This window comes from Anser brachyrhynchus (genome assembly GCF_964034855.1).
Source record: "Anser brachyrhynchus genome assembly, chromosome: 5".
Classification (NCBI taxonomy): Eukaryota; Metazoa; Chordata; class Aves; order Anseriformes; family Anatidae; genus Anser; species Anser brachyrhynchus.
In genome coordinates, this window is record NC_137699.1 from 15,249,131 (window position 1) to 15,271,757 (window position 22,627).

Genomic DNA, 22,627 nt, shown 5'->3' on the forward strand with positions numbered 1-22,627 from the left:
TTTGATTTTTTTAAAAAAGCAACAGTAGCAATTGGCCTGTTCTGCCAGCTGAAAGCATGTGGTAAACAGAAAAGCTTTAGCTGTAAATTAATAACACCTATAGCACCTGCGGTACCGAACTTTTACTGCAAGAATGAATCTCACCCAGTAACTCTTCTGAGGCAGTTATGCTACAGTGCATGAATTTGAAAAGATACGTGTATACAGCTTGCAATATAACATAACAGTCACCTGTCTCTTTATTTTCTGCTTTCACTGGTATGTCCTGAAAAGTCTAGGTCTTTCTGTTGATTTGGGGTCTCATTTCTGTTATTCAGAATGTTGTCTTATCTGTATGGATAACAGTTCCAGTAAGAAGCCAGAGCAACAGACTTAGATGTAGTAAAAATGCATAAAACCAGAAGAGTTTCATGTCAGACAGAAAGAGTTCCTGAATTAAGTATGTAGGGTTCTAATGATGCTTAAAATTTAAAAAATAAAGCAAATAGCTAGCAGAGATTCAAATAAGAATTATCTCATCATGAAGTTAAGTGAAGCTACTGAAAAGATGAAGTATGTTATTTTGTCAATTTCTGTGGGATTAAAACTCTAGTATTGAGAAAGAACAGGTGAATTATCAAACTGAGACACAGATGTCTGGAAAACACTGTTCTGTCAGAAGATTTCTCATTTTTAAGTTATCAGCTGCATCTGGGGAATGAAAAAGAGGAAGACGTTGAAATACTTTTGATAGTTGTAAGACCATTAACTGGAGAACTACTAATTCAAGACTAATTTATGGTTGAAAGCCTGCAACTGAGATAGGGTTTATGGAAGTTACTGTCTCAAACTTAAAATAGCAGTCATAATTTTTCAAGCTGATGGAATGCTCTGGATGAAGAATTGAACAATCTTACAGTGAAATCACTTAGCAAATTACATTTTTTTTCCTGTTTATAAGGATATTTCCTTAACAATTTAGACCTGAAATGTTACAAAAAGTGAGAACAGCAGAACAATCGGTATATCTTGGAGGGAGGTTAACTGGAGCAAGTTTTGATGTCTCCTATAGGACAAGGAGAATTGCTTTTTAGATTCCATTCACTGTATGATTTAGGTTTATGTTGATTTAGGTTTATGAGATGTTAGACAACTGTCCTGGAGATAAAAGCTCTACCTTGAAGGCATTCACATTACTGAGTGAAATTAATCTCATCCTTTGAAATTCAACACTTGAACAAAGGTGGTAAGAGGAGCATATCATCCTCACATACAGGCTTAAGTTGTATTGGAAGCAATGGGAGCAATGGAAAAGATTTAAATATGATTTTTCTCTTCATGAAGCCTAAGCAATGTCCTGCCTTTGCACAAACTGGTAAGCTTGTTAGATGGAAAAAACATTTTACAAATTGTAGAGAGAAGAAAAAGTCCAGAAGAGAAGTGAAGGGCAAAAAGGGAGAAGAAGAGGAATTGTTATAAATGTAACTACTAGAAATTGTTCAAATGGCAGCTTATAAGCAGAATTAGAATTATTACATATGAGTAGTACAGTAGTGCATGAGACAACATGTTAAAAACCTAAGCTGTTATAATGAGAAAAAATAAAACTGAATGTAGAAAAAGAACAGATTACTTACTGCAGGTTTTTTTTTTTATTTTTTATTTTTTTACTGTATTGTACAAATTAGGTGTTAAAGTAAAATAACACTGAATAATTTTTGTTATTGTTTGAGACAATACAGGATGTAAGACAGAGTTGGCACGTCAGACAAAGTAGGCTTTTTGAGAGAAAGGTAATGAAGAGCTTGAGCACATGAGAATGTATTTTTAAAGTGGCTAGAGAATCTAAATGAAGCAGCAAAAAGCAAAGCCAAGTTATTAACAGATTGACAAATAATTATTAAAAAAAAAAAAAAAGAAAAGAACCTGAAGGCTACCACAAAGATCGTTGACTGATGCTGCATAAGTAATTAAACCTAATTGAACTGTAGGTACATGGTTACTGGTGGCTATAAATTTGTTTGCTTGTGCTGAAAAAGAGTGCTTGCTCTGGATTTTTATCACACTAGACAGAAATAGCATTATTAAAGATTGCTGTTGCAGGACATCTCAGATATTAAAATTGTGGGAAATCAACTATGGTAATGATAGAGAATAGATAATCTGATTTTGTGCATTTAAATTTTTTTCCCTCAAAAGTATAATTCTAAGCACGATCTTCTAATACCAGGGTATCCACAGTTTAATGGTCTCACACAAGATAGTTCTCAATTATTCAAAAATTCAAAAAATTATTCTGTTAAAATTTTGGGGGACTATAATTGACACAACTAAATTATGCAGCAATAATCTTGAGCCTGGAATTGTCGGGACCAAACATACCGTTTGACAGGAAGTTTAAAATAAGACTGCCTGACTGTATAGCTACTAAAAGATGTAAACAAGGATACTCTAAATTCTTATGAATAGTATAAAAAGGTCAAAGAGGAAATACAGTGTGCTAAAACATTCCATGTGACCCTTTTCAACAGCAAGATAATGTGTGTACAGTATGACTAACAGTGAAAGAAGCAGAAGATTCATGTGAAATTATTCTTTTCTCCTGGAAGATGACTGCTAAATGAGAACAGACCTAGAATAGAGCTGAAATTATCTTCTACAAAAGGAAGATCAGAGGGGAAAAAAAAAGAAAAAAAAAAAGAAGAGGATTGAGTCCTTATGCAAAATCTAAACAGAAGACAGTAGATTAAGTAGCACAAAGTAAGAACAAACTTGCAGAACAATGCAAAATCTGAATAAAACAGAGTTCTGATCCCATGAGATTATTCAGAGGCCAATTGATAGACTGGTTAAAAACTATGTATTATAAATACATTTCTTTTAGAAAATAAAGGATACAAAGTACTTCCCATTACCAGGCTTTGGACAAAATGTTCCATGCTCTGAACAATTCTGAGTAAGACTAATGGTATGAACAGCTTGAGTAATAAAAAAAAAAAAAAAAACTCTAACAAAACCTCTTGAAAATGATTGTTAGTCTACCTGTTATGCTAAAGACTCAACATAAATGTAAAATCACATTGAATATATCTTAATGACTGCATATGAATATTGCTTGTAATCTGCTTTTTATTTTCTGCCCACTCTCTTCACTCCTTTTTTTGCCCTTTGTCTGTAATGTGTTTAAAAATCTGTTTGAGCACATGCAGTTTCTATTCTCATTATTGAAATTCTTTCCAAGGATTCACTTTTTCTTCAATTCCAGCAAATGTAGTCCTAATATATTTTCTGCCACATTGTTTTTGCAGAGAATAATAAAGGTAAGTAAAAGAAGCATAAAACAACTTCAAATATTCACTTCCTTTCCTGTTACATCCATCTTTTTATGTCTGTTCTTTCTTGTAATATCTTAAAAGTGGAAAGAATGTCTTTACATTTATACTTCCTTAGATAATGCTAATGTTGTTGTCACTTAAAAAAAAAAATACAGAATTTAAATTAATGACTTGGAGGCAAATTTTGTAGTTTGTTGCTGCCACGCTCTTGGCACAAAAGGCCATATTTCCCTCTCAGTTACCCACATAGAGCAGTAGTCGAACAACCCCACCATCAATGGAATTAATTGGAGATTTAAACAGTGTGGTTGAGGGACGAATCAAATCCGGAGAATTTATAAGAATTAGCAGACTGATGAGAATCCTCTCTGGCTGTTATCTACTTAGCTGCTTTTGTGAGAAACAATCTGTGAGAAACACGGGCTCAGGCAAGGATCTCAGTGAAGTAGCATTTTTATTTGTGATTGCAATAGCGCGTGTCCTGCGAGCAGGAGCTTACAGCAGAAGTTTATCATAACCTTATATTCCCTGTTACCTCTATTACACTTGATTCCTCCCCTGTTTCCTCACTGGCTGAGTACTACAGGTTCACAACCTACTCAACAGTTGTTACCATACCATATATATGCAATTTTATTTGATCAACCTTTAATTTCTCCTTTTCATTTTTTTTTTTCTTCTTCTCTCGTGACTGGAAGCACCTGTGACTGTTTTCTTTTTGCTGATTCCGCAACTGCTTGTCTTGTGTTTCTTAGCCATCCTCCTTATTTTGGAACACTGGGACCTTCCACTGTCCTCTTATCTGCTTAACATTCCCGCCACTGTTAAGGCACTCTTATGCCTGCACAATCACTTTCAAATATGCAAGGTTAGTGGAATTTTCCACTGCAAAACCATAATTTCAATTCTCACACTTCCAGGCATCATTAGTGGGCATCATTAATGTTTTGTGCTACCATGTGCTCGAGGTGGGCAGGAGGAACCAGCCTTCCATCAGGGAAGATTACAGACCACCTCACTATGTTAGTGAGGCGTAGTTCTTGTCCCCACGTTCGGATACAAGCCCTGGTTCTTGCACTGCTCTTTAAACTAACACCAGTTGTAGCTCTGATGTAAATGGATACACTAAACATCTAGAAGGTAGGGGGGGTATTCAATAAATCTCTCAGTTTAGTCTTACAACACTGGAAGCTACAGGGTATGTGTAGGTTTGTTTGTTTTTTCTTTATGTGAATTGGAATCTGAAGTGGACAAAGAATAGATTTCATACCCAGAAAGACATATATAGTCGATATTTTTGTTTCTCTTTCATTCTTTTTTTGTTGTATGACCTTCGTGAATTATGCCATCAATCCCAGAAATCTGAATTCTTAAAATAAATTCTCACTTAAGGAAAAAGAAATTTCCTTGACACTTCTTAGAATCATAGCATCATAGAATTCTTGCTAAATTAATTGTCTGCTCTCAGCCATCAAAAAGTGTCTACTTATCACCATACCATCTTTTTCTATTTTTTCTTCCATTCTGGAGGTTGTGTTAGGCTAAGCATAAATTATTAATACATGAAATTGAAAATATAAACATCTGCTTCAGAGCAGTGCTACTTTGAGGAGCAGAAGATGAGACAAAAAGAACAGAGAATTCATTTTGGTGATTTGAATTGTGTGTTAAAAGCTTTGCAAATTTCAGGATACAGTGATGTTCTTGTGTAGCCACACTCCTTTTGCAGTCCTTAGCTGCCACCTTCCCTCCTGTAAGTCACAGAAATTTTAAAATCAGAGTAAGAATGCCATTTTCCACTAATGTTGAAAAGCATTTGTCCACAGGCACATTTGAAGTCTTTTCCTAGATGATTTTTAATTTGCATTTATTATTGAAACCTGAGGACCCCTACTTTGCAAATGAAGTAATGACACTTTGGTGACTTACATTTTGGGCTACCAGTTAAAAATAATAAAGAAGTATTGTGTGAGAACCATCTCTGGAAGTGTTCAAGGCGAGGTTGGATGGGGCTTTGAGCAACCTGGTCTAGTGGAAAGTGTCCCTGACGAAGGTGGGAGAGTTGGAACTAGATGATCTTTAAAGTCCCTTCCAACCCAAACCATTCTATGATTCTATAAGAAGTGTACAGGTCATCAACTCTCCAGAAGGCAAACTTATGTAAAACTCTTGCCCTCACATTGGAAAAGAAAGCCACAAATAGCTTTTTGTCATTGTTGTTGCTGCTGTTAATCTCTGCTCTTTTTAGTACTTTGCTTACACTAGTGGTGTGCTTTATGTAACTATTTTAAAAATTATTTTAAAAATTATTAAAATTATTTTTATAGGGCAGCCATGGATATATGTACAGACTGGGGGATGAGAAGCTGGAGAGCAGCCCCACAGAAAGGGATATGGGAGTTCTGGTTGATGGCAAGCTGAATCTGAGTCACCAGTGTGCCCTGGCAGCCAAAAAGGCTGACTATATCCTGCGGGGCATCAGGCACAGCATTGGCTAGCTGGTCAAGGGAAATGACCGTCCTCTGCTCTGTGCTGGTGCAGCCTCATCTTGAGTACTGTGTGCAGTTTTGGGCACCACAGTATAAAAAGGATATAAAACTATTGGAGAGCATTCAAAGGAGGGCTACAAAGATGGTGAAGGGTCTAGAGAGCATGATGTATGAGGAGCAGCTTGGTGTTTTCAGCCTAGACAAGAGGAGACTGAGAGGAGACCTAGACTAGGCCTACAGGTCTAGGTCTCTGGAAAGGGAAGGCCTACTAGGCCTTCAGAAAGGGAGCAGAGGGGCAGGAGCTGATCTCTCTGGTAACCATTGGTAGGAACTGAGGGAATGGCATAAAGCTGTGAAAGGGAAAATTCAGGTTAGATATTAAGAAAAGGTTCTTCACTGAGAGAGTGGTCAGGCACTAGAACAGGCTCCCCAGGGAAGTAGTCACTGCAGCAAGCCTGTTGGACTTCAAAAAGTGTTTGGACAACACTCTCAGACATATGGTTTGATTTTGGGGTTGTCCTGTGTGAAACCAGAAGTTGGACTCGATGATCCTTGTGGGTCCCTTCCAACTCAGGATATTCAGTCTATCTCTCATTAACAAATAACAGTTGCTTTCATTCTGTGTAGTTATATATAAAACTGAGAAATGAAAAAGAACCATTTTATTCATAATACGCTAAATGAAATTGGGCAGAATACCAAAACGTGTACTGTGAAGAAAAGTGAGCAGAAATGTGAAAAAGGCATGCTCAAAATATACTCCTAGTCTTTTCTAACAGAAATATATATATATATATATATATATATTGTCTGAAATTCATGTTTCCTTTTCTAGGAATTGAGGTTTGGTTTTCTGTTTTGACACCCTGTATAAGCAATCACTCATCTCAAACAATGGTAATAGGACAAAATCCAGACATGCAAACAATTGAGGGATAAGTTGTAGAAAGAATGATCCCACCTGAGCTCTGGAAAGATCTCAAAACAATTCTTAGACTAATTTCTCCTTTCCTAATTAAAAAGCAGCAACAGAAGAAAAATTGCAAGTTCACTATTTATTCCTGCTTTGTTCTGAAATGTTGATTTTTTTAAAGGGAAGATTTGCTGATTCATACAGCATAGAGAGCAGATATGTCCTCAATTTCTTCAGAGTGAAAACATCAGCAATTTTTCAGCATGAGGAGACAGAAAACTTGACTAAAAATACATAAAAGCACATTTGAAATAAGGTGAAAACAACCTAAAAATATTACTTGGATGAGCATAACCTATTTAGGTGTTGTAAAAGTGCTGCCATATTATGTGGTTCTGTATTTCCAGGGCATTTACAAGGTCATCCACTCAGTCTCCTTTATTTTCAAAATGGCTCATACCAACTGCATTTTGCAGAATTGTTGTTTAGATGCACACCTCTAGTTCTAGCTTTTCTGTTCATTTCATCCATTGACTATAACTCTCCTATCAAGTGAAGAAAGCAACTATGGTGATTTAAATAACCAGCCTGGGAGTAAAGTCAAACTGAGTAGATGTTTGAGTTAACTTCTGAGATCATGCTGAATGGCATGGCCAATTTTTGAATCCTTTTCTTACATATAAGGAAACCGAGGACTTCTGTGTGTGAGTACTGAAAGACTGTGACTGCTTTTCAATATCTAAGGTTAGTATTATATGATTTTTTTTTCCATCTCTAATGCTAATTGACATCTTAGTTTATAACTATAGCTGATTTAGTGTTGTTGGGAAGAGCTATATTACTCGTTTGATTTTTTCAATATGAAATGTCTATCGACAAGTGCCATCAGTAGCACTTCCGATTTCCCATTGCTTTGTAGTAAGCTGCACAACCTTCCTGCCTTCATAAATCTTCAAAATAGTTCTGAGATATCCAGAATGATGAAGAACAAAATCAGGGAGGGATTCTGGAAATCTGTATCAGGAAGTCCTAGAAAGCTAGGTGAATTTCTTCAAAGAAGCAGGAATTCTGGAAGTTCTGAGACTGTCCTTCTGAGCTGGAGGAGCAGAAAGAAGAGTACTAGGAATCTTGAAAGCAGCTGGTCAGATACTGACATGCAGATAGATGCATGTATTACTAGAAGCTCCTACAGAGATCAATATTTCTAGGCGGTCTCTCAACAGGAAGCCTAGAAAGCCTGAACTATCCCATGCTCAAGCAGCTATTACAGATATGTAGTTCCTGGCACTGCTATTGATGTTCCTGGCACCCAGGAGACAGTATAATCCCACCCTTCTTAGAAATCGATTGTATGAGAGGAGGCCTTGAGACTGTGAAGATTCGAAGTAGTTTTCAGAGGCAGATCATCAAAATTGAAATATTTTTATCTAAAGGTTGTTATTTATTACAATAGATTCTGATTTTTAAAAATAGTGTTTTATTGCATAAATCTCAAAAGCTATCCTTTTGTCAGCCAATGCCTGTGCCTGGCGCTGTGTATACAGACAATTAACAAACACTGTAGGAATCAGGAATGCCAATGAATCATGATACATAAAAGCAAAACTACATCACTTGGGGTAAATCTGCCAGTTTACTCCTCGTTGACTAATCTCTTTTTATTAGGATGATAGAGCAATTTGCTTTGGGGAAAAAAAAAAAAAAAAAGAAAACAACAATGTAACAACAACGACAACAAAAACCACCATGAAAAACAAGGGAACAGACCAGATTGTCCTGTGTCCAAGAGCAGGGGTGGATTCTTGAAGGAACCTTTCGGCTTTACGAACAGTGAAACTGTATGTTTGAGTAACACATCGTTGTGGCCTGGTACTAAACTGAGAGAAAACAAAAGCAGGCATAAAAATGAGTGAAATCTACTCCTTTCCCTCAGGGGATTTATTTTCTTTTTGAAGTATGAAAATGCAGAATTCCTTTCTTACCTAAGAAGGGAAAATGAAGATGCCTAAGTCATTATAGATATATGTATTTCATCCCTACTAACATTTAATAGTTCCTGTCTTATAGTGATAGGACCAATAGTAGAGACGTGCTTTCATTCTTCACACAGTGCTAAGTGACAAAGTGCTTGATATTTTTTCAGGGATATTGCCAGGTCCTCAGACTAAGGATTATTTTGCAGAATAGATGGGGCAAGCCATATTCATGGTGGTAAGGTGACATTCAGAAAGTGAGAGAAATTTTGAGAACTTGCAAAGACTTGCAAATGATTTTGAGGCATGTTTGTTTTTTTTGTTTTTCCCCAAAGCCTATTTCACTTAGCCTATGTTCCACTGAGCCCCCCAGCTCTACAGTCTCCCTCTTACGAGTACAGGACCCTTCTTAAAAGCTAGGGTCCTTATTCAATATTAGTCATAAGTTTTCTCCTAAAAAAAAATAAAAGGAATTAGATTATGCATAGAATATACTCTAGAGAAAAAGGTCTTTCACAGAGCGTGAACTCTATTAGTCCAAAGAATTTACACTTTTTTTTTCTTTTTTTCTTTTTTTTTTTTTTTCAGATTTACTGTGGAAGTGACAGTATCTTAGAAAATGCAGAGACCAGTCTCCATCCTGTGTTGCCCTCAGGCAAAATGTGAAGAAGGTGGAGAGCATCAAAAAAAGTAAGTGCTCCAGGCATTTGCCACTAGCAAATCAGTAATAAGAGAAATAATCTCAACAATGATTAACCACAGTGAATTCCACAAAATTAAAGTAAACAAGCAAACAAAAGAACAACAACAACAAAAAAGAACTTTTCTCCAGAGCAAATCAGTCCTAAGAGGCTATCCCCATTAGCATTCAGTGAGATTTAAATCTCTACACATTCTTTAATAATAATAATATAATAAAAAAACACCAGAGGCAAGTTATGAGGAACTGGAGCTGGTGTATGATGACCCTTCTATGCAGAGCATATACTATTATAGCCACAGTATTACTCAGGACATAGGATTCTTTACGCCCCAGGGCTTTTTGAGACTGTGGGATCAAAGCTCCCCTGGCAGGTTTCTGGGTTGCTGGTATTTTCGCTAAAGAGATGTGCTCAAATCCTTATGCATGATTCTCCAGACACAAACCAGAACATGAAAGGAGGCAAATAGAACTGATGCAAGAAACAATTGAGGTGATTGTTGGAAAAAAAAAAAAAAAAACCACGCAGGAGCTGTACAGTAACAATAAGTGGCAAACTGTGATGGCTGAAATTACTGTAAATTACCAGCAAATTTGTTGGAAAAAAAAAAAAAAAACAACAGTCTGATGCTTTGAATAGTATGGCTGCTGTTTTTGTGGGAAATATGCTTTTTCCTTCTAGCTCAAAACTTTGTTCCCCATCCTTCACAGACAGGCTGGTTTCAATAAGGGACTGGTGGGATCTCTTTCACTGAACCAGTGCTCTTCGCTTGTAATCCCCAATGGCTTTTTCTGGTCTTGCTGAATATATAAACATCAACGTATGAAAAACCTTTAAATAAATATTGCATTTGGATTTCTCTCTTGGAAGTATTAAGAGACATAGAGTGGTTTGTAGAACATTCTCCTGCAACTACTAGATAAACTAAATAGAGTGGGTCAAGAGATTATTTTCTGTATCTGCAATTCCAAAGCCAAAGATCCATATTCTAAAGCGCACGTACAGACAAATGGTAATAAACAACAAAGCAGCTATTTTTTGGATTTTGATTGCTAATAATTAATATATACTTCTAGCACACACTTTTTATCCGAAATCATGTGGTGTCTTCAGGTCATTTATACCCTGCTCTATAGAAATCTTGAATGAGGAAGATGAATGTATCAAAATCTATCCACAGTTCCTTTCTGAAGCCTAGTTCGTTGATATTTGGCTTCCACTGACAAAGGAAATTCTAAAGCTGGCTGGTTTCATGCCAAATTATTAACATAAGAGATTCTTACCAGTGGCAAATTTCCTGATATTATATTTTAATTGTGGCATCTGCTAAGGATTTTCTTAAAAAAACAACAAAAACTCAGAACAACTCTAGCTGCTGTTGGATAGGTATTTTCAAGATTCATCTGATATGAATATTTATTGGAAATGTTAATATCCCCTACAGAGGAGTAATGAAAACATAGGAACCCGTCTTTCTTTGCTTTTAAGTCAAAATGTCATGCTGTTACATATTCACAGGTTAAAAATTATCAAATGGTCCACACAAGTTATTTTATCATTACTCCAAAAGCAATTTTGTTTTTTTTTTTTCCTTCTTTTGGCTATATCATACATAAAGTAAATTTTATCTGATTTTTAGGTGCTTAACTGTTAATGTGTATAATGTGTAGCACAAAGGAAAAAAGCATGTGAGATTGTCAAGAACTATCTTGATATTTTAAACGTCTTGATATTTTGAAATAATTATCTAAAAAAATATCACTTAGGACCTTACGTAGGTATATTAGTAGGAAATGTTTAAAACTATTACGAGCCAAAGTTTTTGATGAGGTTTTATAGGGACAGAGTGTCTGGAAGAAGATGAGAGAGAAGGTGGGGGAGAAAGTCTGTTATTTGGAAAGTATACTATGCTTTTTCTAAAATGCTTTAGAAATATGACATCATTTTTTCCTGACTTGAACTTTGGACAGCATATTGACATGAAATCAATTTGGTAACATGAAAGGCCTTCACTTAAGGAAAGATCTGAGAAATCCAAACCAAAAGTAAATTCTCTGTAGGCCCAATCTTGCTTTATTCTCTATAGCAATTATGTCAGAAATACAATGAAGATCAAAATCCCAGGAGGAAGTAATCTTTTTTCTTTGAAAATTTCTGTGCTTATGAAGACATGGTCTTGGTTTCTGCTTTCGGAATGTTAACTAAGCTTTCCCTGGAAGGAAAGCCCAGACCATGTGTGCTGGGCACAGGAACGACTCACCTCAGTCATTGAATTTGGTCTCTGCTGAGTGATATGTGAACTTGAGACAAAGTGGTCAAACTGAGAGGGAGGAGAAATATCAGATTCTCAAATCCTCAGCAAACATCTGACAAGTAGAAATAGTTTATGCATAAGAGCTAACAGAGAATGCTTTGGTCTCTTATTTCATCTCCTTCCTGGTGTTATAAATCCACACTGTCAGGAATATCATATTTTATTTGCTAAGCCCCTTGGGGAGGAAAAATAAATAAAAATTAGCAATGGAAGAAAAGGATCGATCTAAGATCTGCATTAAATGCTGCATATTCACTATGTTGTGGATATACTGCCTCTCTCTCACTGCTTGGAAGTTATTTAATGGTCCAGCTGAAACGAGTTCCATAATGAAGGAATACATGAAAACAAATACTGCAAAGAGCCATTGCACTGTCTATCTATCTCTCTAACTTAAAGGAGTGAATGTATTAAAGGGAAATATGAGCAGGAGGATGCCACTGAAACACCAACGGTAGGAGTAAGAAGTAAAGGAAGGATGCCTGTATATTCTTCTCAGAGAAACAATGATAGAGGGAGAGGCAGAAGTACACGCCCTTCAGGTAGACTTCTTTTTGCACAAGCAGTTTTACATACTGAGTGTGTTTTGAACTGCTGATCATTTATGCATTAAAAAAAGCAAGCTCAAATATAAGCTTAGGTCATTGGAAAAAAAAAAAAGAAAAACAAAAGGAAAGGACTCTTAGAATTTTAGTATTTTTTCCTAAAGTCATTGCAGGCTTATTTTTTCCAGGAAGCTTTTTCACCTTCACAGCTAAAGTCCATGAAATCCATGATCTTCTTTATGATCTTCAGCTGTTATTGGAGCAACAGTAGCTATACTAGCTGAGGGATCTCCAAGAAGAGAAAACCATTAAAGGCCTAGAGAGAAAAAGAATCTAATTGCAAGAAAGACAAATTAGGTCCTCAGTCATGTTTCCTAAAGGAAAGATGTGACATTCCCTGGGAAGCATACAGGAAAATGCCATTACCCTCGTATATAGGTATATAAAGGCATGTATCACTAAAAACCTCAGAAAAAAATGTTAGAATACAAAGTAAAATATGAAAATTTATGAAACAATGAAATACTAAATTAATAATTTTCAACTTTCTTTCCATTCAGTAAGAGAAGCTTGAGGGAGGAAATAATGACAGACTGGTGGCAAACTAACCTAAATTTCAAAGTTTATTTTATAAAAATAAATTAGTAAATGAATGATGTAAATTGATACTACAGATTAAGATATAAACCATTCCCACTGAAATGGACAAAATATATTTGTCTCTACAATGAAGGCTGGGCTAGCACTAGAGAAAGATATAATTTTCATATGTAATGGCAGGAAAATAAGGAAAGCTTGCAAAACAGGCAAGTAGAGAAGGCAAGGATTTACTGGAGTTGGAAAAGAAGGCAGGCACAGTGGCGAGGAGTAGAATTGTTCTTTGATGTCCAGGCCTGTCGGGCAACTGATGCCCCAAACAGTCTCTCAAAGGGAGAAGACTTTCTAAAGATTTTTATATTGTGCATTTAAGTAACCAGTGACAAGATTTCAGAAGTATTTCCACTCTATTTACTACTTCTACTGCTGCCATCCATCCAGTTCTTTCCACTGCTGCCCAAGACAGAAGGGTCAGGATCAAGATAACATTATTCTGAGAGGGTCATTGTAATTCTTTCCAGAAAATTAGGCATAAATATTATCTTTGCAGAGAATTGCATAATTGCAGAACCGAGAGGTTCACTAATTAGCATAAAAACTAAACTGTACTTTTTTAATACTGTCAAGGCTTTAGAGCTTTTCTTTAAATGAACACGGAAAAAAATACTTTTAATATTTTTATATCTATGGTAAAATTTTCAATGTGAAATTTTACTGGCCTAGATAAATGCACAGGAAAAAAAAAAAGAAAATAAAAGAAAAAAAAAGAGAGAGAGGGAGAGAGAAAGAACGAAATACCTTTGCCATTACTATTGGAGAATTTCTTCCCAGAGGTGAATATTGACATATTGACATAGTGGTAGCCCAAATTGCTGAATGTAATGAAACAGCTGCCCTGAACAGTTTTCACAGGACACACTAGCCCACCCCATCACAGTTTCATAACAATCTTCCTCTCCCATTTTGAATTCAGTGGTCAAGACCCTGTCTGAACACTGACATAGTCTGCCCTATATAGCCTGCCTTAACAAGGTTGCATTAGGCAGAAACTGTGGGTCAATTTTTATTTCATGTAGGACCTTGAAATACAATGCTGGGAATAAGATGTTAGAATCACTATTATTTAGGCATACAAATTAACTTGTAAATAAGTTGTTTTCAAAATAAACTACATAAAATCACACTTAGTTTACAAATGTTAGTTTATAAACTTGCCACTACAAATAATTCATTAAAAAATCACATTAAAACACCCTATCGTTGCAGAAGCTGTAGCAGACAAATAAATGTTAAAGGCGGGGGGGACACCTTTATTTTAGAAGAGAAGACAGAGGGGTTAGTTCTTATGTTATCAATGTAGTCATTGTTGTGGTTTAACCCGGCTGGCAGCTAAACACCACACAGCCGTTCGCTCACCCTCCCACCTCCCTCTCTGGGATGGGGGAGAGAAACGGGAAAGTGAAGCCGGTGAGTTGAGATAAAGACAGTTTATTAAGACAGGAATATAATAATAACAATAATAATAATAGTGATAATGATAATAGTATTAATAATAATAATGTGTGAGAAACAAGTGATGCACAATGCAATTGCTCACCACCCGCTGACCGATGCCCAGCCTATCCCCGAGCAGCCGGCCCCCCACCCCGGCTAGCCACCCCTATATATTGTTTAGCATGACATCAGATGGTATGGAATACCCCTTTGGCCAGTTTGGGTCAGCTGTCCTGGGTCTGTCCCCTCCCAGCTCCTGCTGCACCCCTAGCCTGCTCGCTGGCAGGACAGAGTGAGAAGCTGAAAAGTCCTTGGCCTGGTGTAAACACTGCTCTGCAACAATTAAAACATCAGCATGTTATCAGCGCTTTTCTCATCCTAATCGAAAACATAGCAGCCTACCAGCTACTATGAGGAAAAATTAACTCTGTCCTAACTGGAACCAGGACAGTCATGTTGATCAGTAAGTTATGATCATCTCTTCATCCGCCTTGGTCATACATTATTTGGTATATGATGCTTATGAAATTATGTATTACAGCTCTACCAGCTGCAAAAGCATTTGATTGTGATTAACATGATTTCCATGGTTATCAAAGGAATTAATAGTGATTTATTACTTATTATATTGCCTTCAATAAAACTGAACAGAGACATTACTTTAATATGAATCGCATATATTCCTGATCTGTAACTTTTGGACACTGCTTCCGTTGCTTTTATTTTTGCTGAATCTGACAACGTTACTTTCTTTCAATTCTTTCCCTGTCACTGATTTCATTTGACTAATATCAAAGTATCTTTTGCCTGAGTACTGTATATGTGTCCTGAAATTATAATTATTATTATTTTTTAATTATTTTAAAGATGTGCAAAAATGGGGGTTGATAAATACTCCAGTGAAGCTGCTCAGGCATTAAGCTGTCCTGTCCTCTTGTAACCTATCTGGAGGCTGTGATTTCTTGGTTTCTTTGACACTTATTATTTTTCTTTCCAAGCTGACAAGCTCCATATTTATCACAGAGGATATCACTTTCAAATCACTTCTTTGTGATTGCTAGAAAGGGTATTACATTAGTTTTGCAACTAAAAGAAAAGCAGGTTCCAACTAATTCTGCAGGAAAATATGAGAATGAAAGTGGATGTGTAGCAATCACCAGTCACTTTGGAGATCAAATAAAATTAGAATTATAAAAACAAAATTCCAAGTAGGTTAGAATATGCAAAATTTTCTTCAGTGGACAGTTTTCAACTGTGAGTGAACATGCCTTTATGCATTTGAGTTATTTACAGAGAGTCTTTAAGCCACAGGCAGATAAAAGAACACATGTGAAGGCCAAATGGGGCTATGTCCTTACTATATTGCGCTACTTTTATAAGTGTAGTGAGGACATATTCACTGAGTTATTTTTGGAAAGACTTCAGCTTTTGAGTGATAGTAATACTTGCATGACTTTTGTTGAACTGTGACACAAAAATCTTATTATGGTGTTATCCTAAAGATGGATCTGTGGTTAAACTATGTTACAGTTGTGTCTTTGTCTGCTGTTTACCGCTATGCTGTTTCCCTTCAATTCTCATCTAGGTGTCATTATTCATCTTCTGTCCTTTAACTTATGCTCCCTATGGAGCAGAAACTATTACTGTGTATTTATGTGAGTGAGACTGAACTGGGTTCTGTGACTTGATCTTGTAGCTGCTGGTTCGTTTTCGAAATATTATAAGGAATTAGAAATAGTAGTAATCATAATAAATAAGCAGACTGATTAAATTGCATTTCTACTCTGAGGACAGCGAACATTTTTTATGTTGGTTGTCACATTTCCTGAAGAAATAACAAATGTCAAATGCCTATGCAGATGTGTGCATTTGTATACTAGAGAATGAAGTGAGAAAAAGTGTTCCCAGAAGATTATGCAGAGAAACATTTATTGCACAAATATGCGCAGGACAGTGAAGACATAAAGAGTAAGCAAGCATGTTTCAGAGCAAAAATTTGTATTCCTTGTGAGTCACTTAAATTTTAAATATGACTTCAATGTTACTCTCTGGTATTTGAGAATCTGTCTGTTCTCATACCTGTCACATGGTGTTTGAATATCATTCTGCACTTACAAAGTATATTTTTTCTCAGATATCTTTAAATGTTTTACAGGCATTAAAGCACTGAATCTCTAAGATGCTGCATGAAGCAGGGAATCATTGTTATTTTAATTATCCCACATATTTATCTTATACTTGTGCAGTTTTTACAGTACATCTGTGACTAACACTGGAATCTAATGATGTAAACCATTAGTCTTAAACTTCCTTTTAATAAAATAAAAGAAATATATAAGATACTACATTTTCATTCAAAGATAGTAGTAGCAAGCTCAGAGTGGTATCACTGGGAAAAAAAGAAAAAAAAAGTTTGGCTAGTATACTAAGAAATCGATATGGTTATCTTTTATGTCTAAGATGCAAAGCATAGAATGATCATCAATCATTAAAATACTGTCAGTGAAAGATTATGAAATAGTACCTGTTCATCATAGTTACATTTTTTTCCTGACTTTTCATTTCTTTATATTCTTTCCCTTTAGTAAGCTATATATCTGCTAAAGAACATAGTTATGTATCAGGAGGTTTTCCTCTAGGAAAACTAGAACCTGACATAGTGGTGTTTGTAAAGAACAAGATCTGCCACAGAGTGTGGTTCAACCTTCTGAACCTAACCAATGCCATAAACTTCCACTTAGGACAGTTATATATTCCCCTCTACTATAATTAAAAGTCTTATATTTATCATTTGTTATCCTGTCTAAAAATTACGAGCCTTTCCCCACTCTGTTGAAGGAAACGAGTCTAAAAGACTTCACGTGGCCTCACCACATACTGTGAGAGTAAAAAGTCATGACATTTGGTGAGCGCAACTTGTGCCAGCTAATGATCGCTAAATTTAAATACTCTCTCCCTGTTTGAATACCAGCCTTAACTCCTTTACTCTGCTTGAAATCAATTAAATTCATTAACTTCAGAACATTAATTTGTAATTTACTGCAATCTTCCTATAATATGAATGAAGCCTGGATTTCTCCTCACTAGATAATATCCCAGTGGTAACAGTCTTGGGCTTCTGGGATACCTTGCGCCTTGACTGATGTGCTGTGCTTTGGGATTTACTGGCATCTCTTTCATTTTCACTTTCAAAACTAAACGCTCAAAGGTCGTGATCCTGCAATACTTACACACTTGGCCTTTAAGGATTTTAAAGGAGTGGAAATTAAATAAGATTTGAAAATCATTTCAAGTGGGGGACACAGCAGGTCACCAGCTGAAGCAGCACTATGCTGTGGTAGGGTATGCACCTTGGTATGCTGGGGGACATGAGCAATTCTCCACCCACCTACACAGGTTGGATGATAATTGTAAATTTTTTCAAGACAGCATGGTATTTCCTGCTTATTATAGTCCAATTAGCAACATATGCAGCAGCTGGTGAAAGTATGGATGCGGAGAACCTTTTCAATAGAAAAACCATTTCACATAACCATGAATGAACATCTTGGAACTGTTTACTAACAGGTACTTCTATTCCTTCAAATGTGCTTGCTTTTTTTTTTCATTCTATTAACCACCATCTGACTCCTGAGACTGCTAAGAGAGTGGAATACATGTTATCTTAAAAATAATAATAATAAAGGTAATATAATAATAGTGATGTATAATAATAACTTATAATAATAACAATATTAATATTAATAATAATAATATGTAACACTTGGGGGGTTGTCTTACTTTTATATTGTCCTAAAACATTGTTTATGCAGAGAATACAGGGAATAAAAAATAGTTGTGGTTTAACCCGGCAGGCAGCTAAACACCACACAGCCGTTCGCTCACCCTCCCACCTCCCTCTCTGGGATGGGGGAGAGAAACGGGAAAGTGAAGCCTGTGAGTTGAGATAAAGACAGTTTATTAAGACAGAAAAATAAAAATAACAATAATAATAATAATGATAATAGTACTACTAATAATAATGTGTACGAAACAAGTGATGCACAATGCAATTGCTCACCACCCGTTGACCGATGCCCAGCCTATCCCCGAGCAGCCGGCCCCCCCACCCCAGCTAGCCACCCCTATATATTGTTTAGCATGACGTCAGATGGTATGGAATACCCCTTTGGCCTGTCCTGGGTCTGTCCCCTCCCAGCTCCTGCTGCACCCCCAGCCTGCTCGCTGGCAGGACAGAGCGAGAAGCTGAAAAGTCCTTGGCTTGGTGTAAGCACTGCTCTGCAACAATTAAACCCTGAGGTTCATGCTATTAAAAACATTCTAATGCACTGTAATAGGGTCCTTATATTAATATTAGACAAGCAGGAAGCACATCAAATAGAACTAACAATAACCGAAACTTTTGCAAACCCAGAGCCAGCCTCTGTCAAGCACAGATACAGCCTGTGTCACTTGGACTTAGAACCATCAAACTCTTCCAGGCCCTGTTTTATTTGCCACTGTGGATATGTTCTCACATAAACACAGCACGTAAGTCCCATACTTAAAGGCTAAACTTGTAGACTAAAATTTTGCTGCTTTGCATAGAGCAGAAATAGGAAACATTTTTCAACTGATTCTGCAACTATCATCTCAGGGAGACGGGAAGCATGCTCCATCTGGTTTCTGGTATAGTCTTTAAAAAAATTACTTTCTTGCTTATGAAAACCATAGCAAAATACTGTCTGCTGATGGAAATGAATCTGTACAGTCAGTTTTAGAAATCAGCCAAATAAGGGACTTGAACGATAACCCTGAGACACGTTAGATGGAGTCATTATCAAAACTATTGTAACTGATTTTTTTCTGTGTAATTATATTTTTAATGAAAAGATAAAAAATATATAAATCCATTTATTTTGTATTTTTTTGTCAAATTAAGTAATATTCTATCATTTTAAATAAAGAAAATCTGTATGTCCAAATATGTTGCTGGAAAGTAACTTCAAATTTCCAAGCAGATATGTAGTAGCTGAAGAAAAAACACAATCTCTTAAATAATCATTTAGCATCTGGGGTTTCATTCCACCTTAGTGATGACCTAGTTTAACCCTACTTAATCTTTGATAGATCATGAAAAAACTGCCCAGGTTGGTATGGCTGAATACATAGCAAACAGCTGAGCTGGACCATGATTTGTAATTAAAATTATACCTAATGGAAACAAACAAGTACAGATGAAATAGATCAGAAAAAGAGGAATGAGTGGATAAAACCTTTGTTACTCTCCAGAGATAACCGTTCCATCTCTTTTTCATGCTCTCGGAGCTTATAAGTGTGTTTCTGACAGCTTTTAATTACAGCACAGGGTAGTATTCCAAAATCCTTATGTATTGCCTTATTCTGGAATTTTAGTTCCACAAAGTTGTATCTATGGTGGGAAAATATGTATCAATAACAATTATAAATGGTTGCTATATATGGTTACTATACTACATGTGTCAGACACTACTACATTGAATATTTTTTGAGGTAACTTCAGCCTTCTGTTGAGCTTGCAGAAAATTTACTATAACTCCCATTCTTTCTTTTTCATGGGAAAGATTTTAACATAATGACTTAGAGTTAGTTCTGCTTACCATTGTCAGTTAACAGTCTACTAGACAGAGCAGAGCATTATTATCTGCATGCATATAAGATTCAGATATTGTCCAGAATAGATAGGTGTGATTTGGTCCGTCATGTCATTATGAAACAGGTGATGGTCTTGTTGCAGTGGAGGAGAGTGTGTACACACAGTTATTTTTCACGGCTTCGTGCATGTCTCCTGTATACCATGCAAGTGCAGGCCACGATCTCTTTTTGCCTACTAAAAAAAGAAAAAAAAAAAAGGGATGTTATTTGTCACAAATAAATCGATTGGAAAGATGAGTTAAGATGAGTTATTTCTTATCAATACTCTTTAACCAATCCTGGCTTTACACGGCTCATCAAGGTCTTCTCTTTCAGCACCTTTCACGATATTGGGAGAAAGTAAAAGAAAAGCAAACAAGCAAAAAGGCTTCACACTAGCCTGAGGCTAAAGTAAATGTATTTTAAAACTGTGCCCAACCACTGTGACAAGAGCAGTGTGCTGTAAAGAGGCTGGCAGCATCCAGCTGGTGAAATTATATCTTGTTTGTATGGCAAACACTTAATAACTTTTTGCTGTTTTGATGGAAATGATTAATGCAGGTCTGACTGTAGGATGTCCATAACCAAGAAAGGCATATTTAGAAAGTGTCTTTTTGTCTCCAGAGCAGTAGAATATGCCTTGACTGCAAAGAAGCACAACTGCAGAGTGCAGTGAAATAAAAGCTGATTTAGCCATAGAACTCGCAAACTCCTAAGTAGTCCTCTGAGATATTACACAGTGCTAAAACTGGGTATCTTTCACTGAGCAGAGTACTCAGGTCAGGGATCAGAATTCACACCATTGTATCCCAAGCGATTCCTCAGCAGTCATAATTATATCAGAAAATGAAATTATTTCTACAATACTGAATGTGTTTTGTGATTTATCTTCTCCTTGTATGAGTCTTAGAGAATTCAACAAAAATGCTCATTTATACATCATAAACCCTGAATGTGAAAACAAGTTCCTCCAGCTTGTGTGATTAAGAGCTTTCTTTTTAGAGCAAATGACTTTCCTAATACAGCATCATTACAAAAATCATTCTAAACACCAAAGAGATGCAGCAATGCCTTAAAAAACAAACAAAAAAGGAAACAACGGCAACAAAAGATTGTGAAGTATTTGTCTAGTCAAGGTTCTGTTACTTTATCACAGTGCTACTTTGTTGCAGGCACTTAATTTTAAAATTGGTGTCTTTGATTTTCTTTCTATTAGAGCTGTGAGAGTTTTGGAAAGCAAGCTTGATGAGTTGGTTATCTTTTATTATATAAATAAATACCTTAATTAATTTAATTAAATGAAGCTCATAAGCCCTAGCAGCAGTTTAATTAGAATCAATGGAGAAATTAAAAATGATTTAAAATGAGGCCAATGTGAAATAAATCAGAGGGAAGACACTACAGAAAATAGAAATAGAAAGCCCTACAAGAATCTACATTTTGGCTGAGTTTAGCTAATCACAATCAGAACTGCAAATGGTAAATCACATTAAAACTCACTTTGAGCTTGAAGTTTGGAGCTCATAATGGTGATGTGGGCCCACTATGCAGCAATGAGCAATATTTATGCTGAGCTTTAGGATGCATGTTTAAACAAATGTAAACATGGATTTTTCTTTCTTGATATATTCCTTGAAAGGGCAAATACTGTGACAAAGATTTATTACAGGCTTTATTTAGTACAGAGAATTTCACTGTAAGCTGTACCTAAATTCAAATCTAGATCTTCAGAGTAGAAAGAAGAGCTCCATTGTCCATTCTGAAGTAAAGCCCTTTAGTAAAAGTTTCACAACCTTTCTTTTCAGACATATTATGTAATTAAGTAGGAAAGTGAAAATTAGGACTACAGAGTTTCATTGCTAGATCTGATGGTGGGAGAGCAACTTATTTTCTCTGAGTCTTAGTTTTCATGGAGCTTAATCGCTTGTTTTTAAAAAAGTGCATTGGGAATGAAAGTTAGTGCTTATGCTTGGATGATTATTTCAAGTCCTACAATACGATTTGCAGCCTATACAGTTGTGTCAGCATAACTGGGCTTTTTTTATAAAGAAGATTTATGAAATGGTCCAGGTTAAAAAAAAAAAAAAAAAGAGAGAGAGATAAAATTGTGGTTATTTACTTATTTCTGATATGTTTTCAATCATTTAGTTTATACTTCTGTATCAAAACAGCCAAAGGGGTAATAAACTCCTCCTGGGATAGGAGTGAGCTGGGGGTAAGGTTACTGGAAATTTTGATAGTCAACTTTGCTACCAAAAATGTGTTGAGTAAATACACAGCAGCCTCTTTCAAACTCACTGGAAAGGATTTCACTGTCTTCCATTCTGTCAGGTGACAGGCTGACAACTGTAATGTTAAATTTTGTGTATTATCACCAAAAATAGTTTCCTGCTTTCTGAAATGTTACCTTAAACTCTCAACATGAAATGCTATTTGCACATTGAGGCATGATTCAGTAGTTTTGCCTTTATCAGTGCCTAACATCTCAAAAAGAAACAAACAAAAAAAGCATATTTCATTTCTCCCTATATTTTGAGCTTATTTGTGCTGTTAAAAAAAAAAAAGAAAAAAAAAAGAAAAAAAAAGGCAAGACTTTATTTGATTAGAGCTTTCAATGCCTCTGAAATGCATACAG

At 36.0% G+C, this 22,627-nt stretch overlaps 1 protein-coding gene across 9 annotated transcripts in view; it reads right to left on the minus strand.

The window, feature by feature from the left end:
* Positions 1 to 4,061: 4,061 nt before the first annotated feature.
* Positions 4,062 to 22,627, minus strand: part of LOC308196095 (uncharacterized protein) — a 434,993-nt gene continuing 416,427 nt past the window's right edge. For 8 of the 9 annotated variants that reach the window (XR_013952070.1, XR_013952071.1, XR_013952072.1 and 5 more), the window contains one exon: positions 17,579 to 20,188. Coding sequence is in view for 1 of the 9 variants with exons in the window: in XM_080594630.1 (XP_080450756.1) it covers positions 20,119 to 20,188 (70 nt within the window). In the remaining 8 variants the exon portion in view is untranslated. Of the gene's footprint in view, positions 8,594 to 17,578; positions 20,189 to 22,627 lie in introns of those variants that run through there. The other variant, XR_013952069.1, reaches the window with a different exon arrangement.